The sequence below is a fragment of the Arachis ipaensis genome, chromosome B07 (genome assembly GCF_000816755.2).
Source record: "Arachis ipaensis cultivar K30076 chromosome B07, Araip1.1, whole genome shotgun sequence".
NCBI classification, from domain to species: domain Eukaryota; kingdom Viridiplantae; phylum Streptophyta; class Magnoliopsida; order Fabales; family Fabaceae; genus Arachis; species Arachis ipaensis.
Genome location: NC_029791.2, coordinates 31,547,585 through 31,559,059, shown reverse-complemented (window position 1 = coordinate 31,559,059; position 11,475 = coordinate 31,547,585). Strand labels below are relative to the sequence as shown.

The window sequence follows — 11,475 nt, the reverse complement described above, 5'->3', positions numbered from 1 at the left end:
TGGTCCTGAGGATCCACTGCAATTTGGTTGTAACCTGAATAGTCATCCAAAAAGTAGTAATATTCATGACCTGCTAATCTCTCTAGCATCTGGTCTATGAATGGTAAAGGAAAGTGATCCTTTTGGGTGGCTGTATTGAGCCTTCTATTGTCAATACACATACGCCACCCTGTAACTGTTCTTGTAGGAACCAGTTCATTCTTTTCATTATAAACCACTGTCATGCCTCCCTTATTGGGGACAACATGGACAGGGCTCACCCAGGGGCTATCAGAAATAGGATAAATAATCCCAGCCTCTAGTAACTTAGTGACCTCTTTCTGCACCACTTCCTTCATGGCTGGATTTAGCCGCCTCTGTGGTTGAACCACTGGCTTAGCATCATCCTCCAATAGGATCTTGTGCATGCATCTTGCTGGGCTAATGCCCTTAAGGTCACTTATGGACCACCCAAGAGTTGTCTTGTGTGTCCTTAGCACTTGAATTAGTGCTTTCTCTTCCTGTGGATTTAAAGTAGAGCTTATGATCACTGGAAAAGTGTCACCCTCTCCCAGAAATGCATATTTCAGGGATGGTGGTAGTGGTTTGAGCTCAAATTTAGGAGGTTTCTCCTCTTCCTGAGGGATTTTCAGAGGTTCTTTTATTTCCTCTGATTCCTCCAGATCAGGCTGAACATCTTTAAAGATGTCCTCTAGCTCTGATTCAAGACTTTAGCTTCTCTGGTAAGCTTTTCAGAATGACTGCACTGCATTCTTCAGTGAAAAATACTTTTTTAGTTTCTCTCCAATCCTTCTTATGACTTAAGATCTCTTTCATGAACTTAGCATAAGAGGGTATTCGCTCAAGTGCCTCTGCAAATGGGATCTTTATCTCAAGAGTCCTGAGATAGTCTGTAAAGTGGGCAAATTGTTTATCCTGTTCCGCTTGGCGGAGTTTCTGAGGATAAGGCATCTTGGCTTTATATTCTTCAACCTTAGTTGCTGTAGGTTTATTCCTTATAGAGGTAGTTGGAGAAGCCTTCTTAGAGGGGTTACTATCAACACTTGCAGGTGTCTGATCCCTTTTCTGGCGTTTGAACGCCAGAGTTATTCCTCTCTGGGCTCTTGTTGTCCTCAGAGGGATTATGGGCAGTGGTTTGGTTATCCTCTGTTAGTTGTTCCTTTCTTGGCTTTCTGCTACTTTGAGCTATTTTATTCAATGTCTTTCCGCTCCTTAGTTGAACAGCTTGGCATTCTTCTGTTATCTGTTTAGATAGCTGCTGTCTTGTCTGATTCAATTGTGGTTCCATATTCTTGTTACATTTTTAGTGTCTTAGAGCATCTCTTTAAATTCTGCTAATTGTTTTGTCATAAGGAGTAATTGCTGATTAAGCTCAATAATCTGTTCTTGAGGATTAGGATCAGTAGTTACTGCCCTGGCCTCTTCTTTTATGTAGGACTCACTGCTAGAGTACAAATGTTGGTTTCTAGCAACCGTATCTATGAGTTCTTGAGCCTCTTCAATCGTTTTTCTCATGTGTATAGATCCACTAGCTGAGTGGTCTAGAGACATCTGAGCTTTTTCTATAAGTCCATAGTAGAAGATGTCTAACTGTACCCACTCTGAAAACATTTCAGAGGGGCATTTTCTTAGCATCCGTCTGTACCTCTCCCAGGCATTATAAAGAGATTCATGATCCTCTTGTTTAAAGCCTTGGATGTCCAGCCTTAGCTGTGTCATCCTTGTTAGAGGGTAAAATTGATTCAGGAATTTGTCTGTTAATTGTCTCCATGTTTTTATGCTTGCTGCGGGTTGGTTATTTAACCACCTCTTAGCTTGATCTTTTACAGCAAATGAAAACAATAATAATCTGTAGACATCCTGATCCACTTCTTTATCACGTACTGTGTCAGCAAGTTGTAAGAACTGTGCCAGAAACTCAGTAGGTTCTTCCTGTGGAAGACCAGAATACTGGCAATTTTGCTGCACCATGATAATGAGCTGAGGATTTAGCTCAAAACTGCTTGCTTTGATGGGAGGTATATAGATGCTACTCCCATATGCAGCTGTAATGGGCTTAGCATATGACCCCAGAGTCCTTCTAGACTGTTCATCTCCACTTATGTCCATGATGGAGAAAAGGGAATTGATATGAATTGCAAATAAATTATATTTTTAAATATATTTTATTTTTTTTATTTAATAAAAAGTAACCGAAAATAAAACAAAATAAATGGGAGATAAAATAATACTTTCGAAAATTAGAAGAAAATGAAATAAAAGCAAATTGAAAACTAAATTAATTAATTAATTAAAAAAATTTTGGAAAAAATAATCAAAAAGATATGATTGAAAATTATTTTGAAAAAGATATTATTGAGAAGATATGATTGCAATTTATAAAAAAAAAGATATGATTGAAAAGATATGATTGAAGAAATTAAAAAGATTTGATTTTTGAAAAAGATTTGAAAAGATCAATTCTTGAAATTAGAATTTTGACTTGACTAAAAAAAGATGATTTTGAAAATCTTTGACTAAATTAATGCAAAATTTTGAAATTTATGAGTAAAATAAGGAAAGGATATTTTTTTGATTTTTGAATTTTAATGCGGAAAGAGAAAAATAACAAAATGACACTAAACTTAAAAATTTTAGATCAAAACACAGAGAACAAACAAGAAAACTTTGAATGTCAAGATGAACACCAAAAACACTTTGAAGATCAAGATGAACACCAAGAACAAATTTTTGAAAAATTTTTAAGTAAATAAAAGCACAAAACACCAAACTTAAAATTTTTAAAGATCAAGAAAGAACTAGGAACATGCAAATTCGAAAAAAAATTAAAAGAAAATAAAAGCATGCAATTGACACCAAACTTAAAATATGAAACTAAACTTAAATAAAAGACTCTAAACCAACAAAAATAAATTATTCCTAATCTAAGCAACAAGATAAGCCGTCAGTTGTCCAAACTCAAACAATCCCCGACAACGGCGCCAAAAACTTGGTGCATGAAATTACAATCACACTTTTGCAACTCCGCACAACTAACCAGCAAGTGCACTGGGTCGTCCAAGTAATACCTTACGTGAGTAAGGGTCGATCCCACGGAGATTGTCGGCTTGAAGCAAGCTATGGTTATCTTGTAACTCTTAGTCAGGATATCAATAATTCTCAGATTTAATTGTAAAAAGTAAAAGAACATGAAATAAATACTTGTTATGCAGTAATGAAGAACAGGTTGAGGCTTTGGAGATGCTTTGTCTTCTGAATCTCTGCTTTCCTACTATCTTCTTCTTCATGCACGCAAGGCTCCTTCCATGGCAAGCTTTATGTTGGGCATCACCGTTGTCAATGGCTACTTCCCGTCATTAGGATCCATTGATCCTTTTGCGTCTGTCATTACGCCCAAAACTTGCGAGTTTGAAGCTCGTCACAGTCATTCCTTCCCAGATCCTACTCAGAATACCACAGACAAGGTTTAGACATTCCGGATCTCAGGAATGGCCGCCAACAATTCTAGCTTATACCACGAAGACTCTGATCTAAATCATGAGGCTAAGAGATATGCATTCAATCTAAGGTAGAACGGAGGTGGTTGTCAAGCATGCGTTCATAGGTGAGAATGATGATGAGTGTCACGGATCATCACATTCATCAGGTTGAAGTGCGAATGAATATCTTAGAATAGAAGCAAGCGTGATAGAATGGAAAACAGTAGTAATTGCATTAATTCATGAAGAACAGCAGAGCTCCTCACCCCCCAACAATGGGATTTAGAGACTCATACCGTAGAAGATACAATATGAAACGTGTAAAGTGTCATGAGGTACAAGATGAATCACTAAAAGTAGTTTTTATAGTAAACTGGTGACCTAGGGTTACAGAAAATGAGTAAGCTAGGGTGTTTAGTATAAAAATTCACTTCCGGGGCCCACTTGGTGTGTGCTTGGGCTGATCATTGAAGCTTTCATGTGTAGAGATTTTTCTTGGAGTTAAACGCCAGCTTTTGTGCCAGTTTGGGCGTTTAACTCCAGCTTTTGTGCCAGTTCTGGAGTTAAACGCCAGCTTTTGTGCCAGTTTGGGCGTTTAACTCCAGCTTTTGTGCCAGTTCTGGAGTTAAACGCCATAATTCTTGAGCTGACTTGGAACACCTGTTTGGGCCATCAAATCTCGGGTAAAGTATGGACTATTATATATTGCTGGAAAGCCCAGGATGTCTACTTTCCAACGCAATTGAGAGTGTGCCAATTGGGCTTCTGTAGCTCCAGAAAATCCACTTCGAGTACAGGGAGGTCAGAATCCAACAGCATCTGCAGTCCTTTTTCAACCTCTGAATTAGATTTTTGCTCAGGTCCCTCAATTTCAGCCAGAAAATACCTGAAATCACAGAAAAACACACAAACTCATAGTAAAGTCCAGAAAAGTAAATTTTAAATAGAAACTAATAAAAATATAATAAAAACTAACTAAAATATACTAAAAACATACTAAAAACAGTGTCAAAAAGCGTATAAATTATCCGCTCATCAGGCTCATTCTTTACCTTATCTTTTATCTAATCGCATTTATAATTCACCACTATCTCTAATTGTTTCAGATGTTTGGGGTCCAGCTCCCATTTCATCTTTGCATGATTTTAGATACTATGTTTCATTTGTAGATGTTTTTTCTAGACATACCAGCATTTATCTCTTAACAAATAAAGCCCAAGTGTTTTCAGTTTTTAAATAATATAAGTCTTTCATGGAAAAGCAACTTGGTTATTCCTTAAAATCTCTTCAAACTGACAATGATAAGGAATATTTATTCAATGCTTTTTCACAGTATCTAAGAAAGGAGGGTATCGAACACAGATTATCATGTCCATATACCCCACAACAAAATGGTCTTGCTGAGCGAAAGCATAGACACATTGTGGAAACTGGCCTAACTCTCTTAGCTACTGCTTCTTTACTGTTGCATCTTTGGAGTGAAGCTTTCTCTACTGCTGTGTACTTAATAAACAGAATGCCTTCTTATGTCACCTCATATAAATCTCCATTTGAAATTCTTTTTCATCATGTTCCAGACTATAGTCTTCTTCGAGTATTTGGTTGCTTGTGTTTTCCTAACTTGAGACCTTATAATCAACATAAATTGGAACTACGATCACAACCGTGTATTTTTGTTGGATATTCTAGTACTCAAAAAGGATACAAATGCATGACCTCCACTGGAAAAATTATTATATCCAGGGATGTTGTGTTTCATGAGGAAAAATTTCCTTCCCATAGTTTCTTTATTGCTAACAATTTTAGTTGTGATAGTACTACTGCTGCAAGCACTACTCCTGAGATGCTTCCAGTTATTGCCACTCTTCCTCTCTCTCAATTGAATCCTTTTCCTATCTCTATAACAACCCAATCAGAGCTCATAGTAGGCCCATCTACTTCTACTTCTATTTCTCCAAGTGCTTCAATGAGTCATCAAGATATTAATACAGTACCCGATAAAAATTCTCTTATTCCTTCTTCACTTTCCACTAACCCAATCCCTATCTCAACAATTGAGGATGTTTTGTCCTTTGATAACACTACCTTACCCCTCAATCACATTGTCCCTAATAATATTCATCCAATGCAGACTAGATCCAAGACAGCAAGTACAAAACCAAGAGTGTTACATGCCAGCATTGATACTCATGACCATTCTGCTATACCACATCTTCCAAAATCGGTCATAGCTGCTCTTCAATCCACTCACTGGAAGAAAGCTATGCTAGCAGAATATAGAGCATTAATTCATCACAAGACTTGGTGTTTAGTAGAACTTCCACCAAATGAAAAGGTAGTTAGTTGCAAATGGATATTTGCCTTGAAGAAAAATGCTCAGGGGCAGGTTGTGAGACATAAAGCCCGTCTTGTGGCAAGAGGTTATACTCAAACTGCTGGGGTTAATTTTGATCAAGTATTCTCACCTGTAATCAAGCCTGTCACTATAAGAATCATACTCACTCTTGCGTTATCAAAGGGCTGGAGAGTTAAACAATATGACTTCCACAATGCCTTTTTAAATGGTATCCTCAATGAAACCATTTATATGTCTCAGCCTCCAGTTTTTACACACTCAAATTCCCATCTTGTATGTAAATTGCACAAAGCCATCTATGGCTTAAAACAAGCCCCTAGGACTTGGTACGTCACCATTACTGCTGCACTTAAACAATTTGGGTTCACCTGTACTAAGTCTGATCCTTCACTTTTTGCGAAATTTTCTTCTAATTCTATTATCTATATACTCATATATGTTGATGATATATTAGTGACAGGGAACAATGACACTGAAATCACTTATGTCTTAAAGTAGCTTCATTCAACTTTTCTTCTAAAAGATTTGGGGGACTTAAACTTCTTTCTTGGCATCGAGGCTGTCACTCACTCACCTAATTTAATTTCTCTCAATCAAAGTAAATACATAAAAGAATTATTGTGCAGGGCTGGTATGCAAGATGCTAAACCGGTTAGCACTCCTATGATTAGCTCTTCAAAATTATCAGCAAATACAGGTACTCCTTTTGAAGATCCCACATTGTTTAGATCAATTGTGGGGGGACTTCAATATGCCATTGTCACAATATCAGACATCGCATTTGCAGTAAACAAGCTCAGCCAATTCATGTCAAAGCCGAGCCAAGATCATTGGATGGCGGCAAAGCGTGTCCTTCGATATTTAGCAGGTACAGTTGATCTTGCTCTTCAATTTCATAAGACTAATGATCTTCGTTTAACTGCCTTTTCAGATTTGGATTGGGCTGCTGATGTTGATGATAGAAGATCTGTGTCTGGATACTGTGTGTACTTTGGAGCAAACTTGATTTCCTGAAAATGTTCAAAGCAACCCACTGTCAGCAGAAGCTCCACCGAGGCTGAATTCAGGGTGTTGGCAGCTACTTTCTCTGAGTTAATATGGATTCAAATCCTACTTAGTGAGCTAAAGCAGCCTTGTACTTCATCTCCCACAGTCTTTTGTGATAACATGTCCACTATATTATTAGCTTATAATACCATCTTGCATGAGCGAACAAAACATTTTGAATTGAATCTGTATTTTGTACGGGATAAGGTGATTCAAGGACAGCTTGCTGTTACTCATATTCCAGGCTTATAACAAGTAGCAGACATTATGACTAAGCCCCTGTGTGCATTGCTATTTAGCAAGTTCAAGAGCAAACTTTGGTTGGCACAAAAGCCTCCCTAAGTTTGTGGGGGGATGTGAGATATATTAGATAGAGCTAGATATCCTTGACTATAAAATATCAAGGTTCAAGTGTATGAAAAAAAAAAAGAGAAGAGATTCTCTGAATAAGAAAAAAATTCATTTCATTTTTACTCTTTTACTGTTCTGCCTCTGTTTTTTTCCTTCTTGGTTTCTCACCACAAGTCTTCTTTCTCCCCTTCTTCAACAAGTTTAATAGTCTGGCACCCACAAAATGAAGGGTTCCAATTTAGGTGTACTACAATTAGGCAAAAAAGGCGTCTTATCAAGCATTAAAAGAAATAGGTTATTGATGTTTTAGAGACGGTCTCATTGGACATCAACAGTGACGAAGAAAAGTGTTTCTCTTCTCAAGTTAGGAAAGTGGATTTGGAGTAGGTGATTCTTGTTTGTAGGGATTAGCTTATGAAAAAAAATGTTGTTGAGGTGTATAAATTTTAATTTTGTAACACTATGACATTTAGTTTTAATGAAATTCAAAAGCCTAATATCCCATTTTAATTCCCTCAACTGTCATACTTAGTTATTTACTACTAGCTAACTATGAGATGAACAATAAAAATATTTTATTATTTAAATGATTTATTCTATCATTTTAATGTTATGTAAGTTTTTATTATTATATTTCTTTATAGTTAATATTTATCAATAACATTACAAACATATTATGTTATATATATGTTCTAACTACTATATCAACAACCTCAATCAAACTCCACCTATCTTCATTATAATAATCAACAATCGTCATTTTCCCACCCACATAATGCAAGGATTCTCCATCAAACCTAAACCTGTCACGGTAGTATATCTTTACATTACAATAATTCATTCCAAAATTAACCTGTAAAATATATCAAAACAAAATAAAACAAATATTAAACAATGAAAAAAATCAACAATAAACCACATGCATCAACACAAACCAGCTCACAATATTAAGGCAAGAAAAGAAAAAAAATCTTTCACTACAACATTTGAAATCCTAGATACTAACAAAACACCAACACACATCAAATAAAGACACACACAGAAACAAAACTTCAACACCAAACTAACTGGACGAAGCAAGTTACGAAGACTACGTACCTTCTATTGTTGCCATTCTCGACCTGTAACTCTTGATTCCACCTCAAAATCACACTTTATCGACCAAAAAGTGTCGGGCTACAAGGTTTCCTTTCGATTGATGAGTAATGATGAATGATCGTTAGGATTGAATTTCGTATGTGAGAGAGAAGAAGAAGCATTTCATATTTAAAGTGTTAGTGACTTAGTGTGAAATGACTTAGTATGTATTTCACATGCAGAAATGAGCAAATGTGGCTTTAACTAAAAAATTAGGAGTAAATATCCTATTTGGCCCCTGACCTTTTCTCCGTGAGTTATAGCGCACCTTAATTATTTTTAAACCTCAACCAGGTCCCAACCTATTAAGAAAAATGGACAAATTGACCCTTGTTACCAGATGCAAACAGTTACCCGCTAACATGTCAGGTAACAATGTTAAGTGTCACATTCAAAAGGTTGTAGGGACTAAAAAATCCCTTTCTTCTTTCCTTCCTTCCTTCCTTTGTCAAAGGTGAATTTCATTGTCATCCCTTACATAACTACTAAACCTTATTCCCCATTCACATCAAGGATTCACCATCCAAAATCCTTCCAACCCTTTGCACAACCACTGTTTTACATTGCTCTCCTACTCTTCCCTTCACAAATCTTTGACTTTGTGAGCCAAACCATAGCATCAACCAATTGAATGAAACTAAAGAAAAAATAAGAGAAATTTGTGGAAGATTAAATCAATTAGGATGATAACGCACCTGACCTTAATAGTGTTAGGGTTCTGTTGGTAGCGGAGAACAAAGAGAAAGTGGTCGCAGGCAAGAGGGTGCAGACGGTAGAATGCGAAAAATTTTAGGTGGAGACAGAGCTCTGTAGGTGATAGAAAGCAGAGAGCTATCGACGATAGAGGAAGAAAAAAAGGTGGCAAATGCAGCAGAGAGCGGTGACATCAGACAGTGGTAAAGCACCTCACAGAATAAGAGAAAAAAGAGAAAAAATCGTAGTTTGAAATTGTTTATGTGTGTGTTGAAAGAAAGTATATTGAAAAAGAAGAAGAGGTAGAGAGAAGGTTGTGTACAGAGTTGAAAGGGTTTTAGATGGTAGATCATTGAGATGAATGGAGAATGGAGAATGAAGTTTAGTGGTTGTGTAAGGGATGACATTGAAATCCGTCATTGATGAAGGAAAGAAGAAGGAAAAATAAGAAGAGATAGAGAAGGTTTTTAGTCTTTGTAATTTTTTGGAGGTGACATTTGATACTATTATCTGACACATCAGCAGATAATCGTTTGTCATTCGATAATAGGAGTCAATTTGTCTATTTTTTTTTTTAATAGATGGGACCTGGTTGAGGTTTAAGAATAATTAAAGTGCTATGTCTCATAAAAAAAATTATCAAAAACTAAATAGGATAATAGTATATGACATCATCTCGATTAAGTGTTAGTAAAAAATTTAAGATAAAATAATATTGATACTATTTTAAATATTTTAGAATAAAAATAACATAATTAAAATATTAGACGCCAAAATAGGAGGCATCCCAAACCTAAGGGACAAAGTAGTAGTACTGATTATTACACCCCTGGTTTGTGTCTTTTGCATGGGTGTTGGGTGGTTTGTTCAAATTGGTCACTGCAACCACCATAAAAATCAACGTAACAATCAAACCATGGAAAAATAGAAAAACTCCAAATTCATAACACAACCTCCTCCGCGTGAACACTGAACTGAATCCAACACTCCACGCGGCCTTTTCAGTTCCACACACACTTCACTCTCAGCTCTCAGCTCTTCAATTTCAATTCACCAATGGCGGTTTCGGGCCTCAGAGGTGGTACTCTTCGTTTGCCACTCCCCTTCCACCACCACCACCACCACCACCATTCTCTTCGTTTTTCTCTTCCTTCAATTTCTAACACCAGAGCTCATTCCAATTCCAAGTCAAAGGGTTTCACTCTCTTCGCTCGCTATGCTCAAGCTCAGGACCTTTTCTCCTCTCGCCGTATCCAAGGTCCATTTTCAATAAAATTAGAAACTTCTGCGATGCTTTTTGGTTTGTTGCTGTTAGCTTTTGTTGGCTGTTAATTGGATTTTACGGTTCAGGACTTAATTTTGCAAAACAAATCAAAATTTCCTCCAATTTCTATTTTTTAGTTTCTGAAGTAAGATTATTGGATTCGTTTGTCACGCTTCATTTGTTTTAGAATCTGAATCTGATTAACTCTTTCTGCTAAAGGATCGGATGTTAAAATCAATAGAGTTCTGCAAATCATTTAAAGGGATTACATGGTGTGAATCTTGTTTCACTAAGGAACAATAATTTCTCACGTTTTCATTTAAAATTGTGATTTTGTTCTTCTTTTAATTATATGTTGGAGTGTCAAATTTAACAAACTAGGATTTGCTTTAAATCGCATCAGATAACATTGAAAACTTGCCCAAGCTGGTGGAAGACATTGTGCAGACATCCATCAACACAGGCCCTAGGGGAGTCTTTAGGCTGGCTCAAGGCGTTCAAGCCCTTGTTGGGGTCGGTCAAGAGTGGTTGACTGATTTATCAAAGGTATAACTAAGACACTTATATGCATGCTTCTTTTGGAACATAAGTTAATGTGTCAATATCTTTCTTGATAATTTTTTTAGTGAAAAATTAGGAGTATTAACTCTTTTGCAACAATTTGTAGTTGTCAAATTCATCTGCTGGGTTGCCACCTGAACTGCAGCTTGGTTTACTTTCCCCCTTTTATTTGAGGAGGCTATTTGAACGCATGGGTGCAACATACATCAAATTAGGTCAGGTATGAGTTGATTCCCCAACTCGCTCTTTCCTGTTTCTATTTGATACTCTTATTTGATAAGTAAAAACTTATTATGCTTGATTATTACAGTATAGGATAACTCCATATTGGTTCATGGAAACATCAAACATGTTCATGTTAGGGCATTATGGTATCATTTGATCTACATAGTTAATCCCACTTAATGGAATAAGGCTTAGGTGTTTTAACTGTTGTGTTCAATATTCATTTATTTGGAGTTGGAAAATGTTAGTACTTAGTACAGAAGATAAAATTTTATAACCACTTGATATGATCTTTTACAAAAATTCTTTCCACCTCTGATAATTGATGTCTGTTGATTATATTTCTGGTTGGCAGTTCATAG

General features: G+C 36.4%; 2 protein-coding genes across 2 annotated transcripts in view; both read left to right on the top strand.

Moving 5' to 3' along the window:
- LOC107607135 (uncharacterized mitochondrial protein AtMg00810-like) lies at nt 6,469-6,849 on the top strand. The gene has a single exon (XM_016309115.1). The coding sequence runs from the start codon at nt 6,469-6,471 to the stop codon at nt 6,847-6,849; it is 381 nt and encodes a 126-aa protein (XP_016164601.1).
- LOC107609248 (uncharacterized aarF domain-containing protein kinase At5g05200, chloroplastic) overlaps nt 9,890-11,475 on the top strand; it is a gene marked incomplete in the record, with an annotated part of 4,827 nt that continues 3,241 nt past the window's right edge. Inside the window, 3 exon segments of the mRNA XM_016311134.2 lie at nt 9,890-10,321; nt 10,731-10,873; nt 10,995-11,108. Coding sequence (XP_016166620.1) covers nt 10,120-10,321; nt 10,731-10,873; nt 10,995-11,108 — 459 coding nt within the window.

Excerpts from the sequence above, each read along its gene's own strand:
- LOC107607135 (XM_016309115.1), top strand. The coding sequence starts at position 6,469 with ATGCAAGATGCTAAACCGGTTAGCACTCCTATGATTAGCTCTTCAAAA.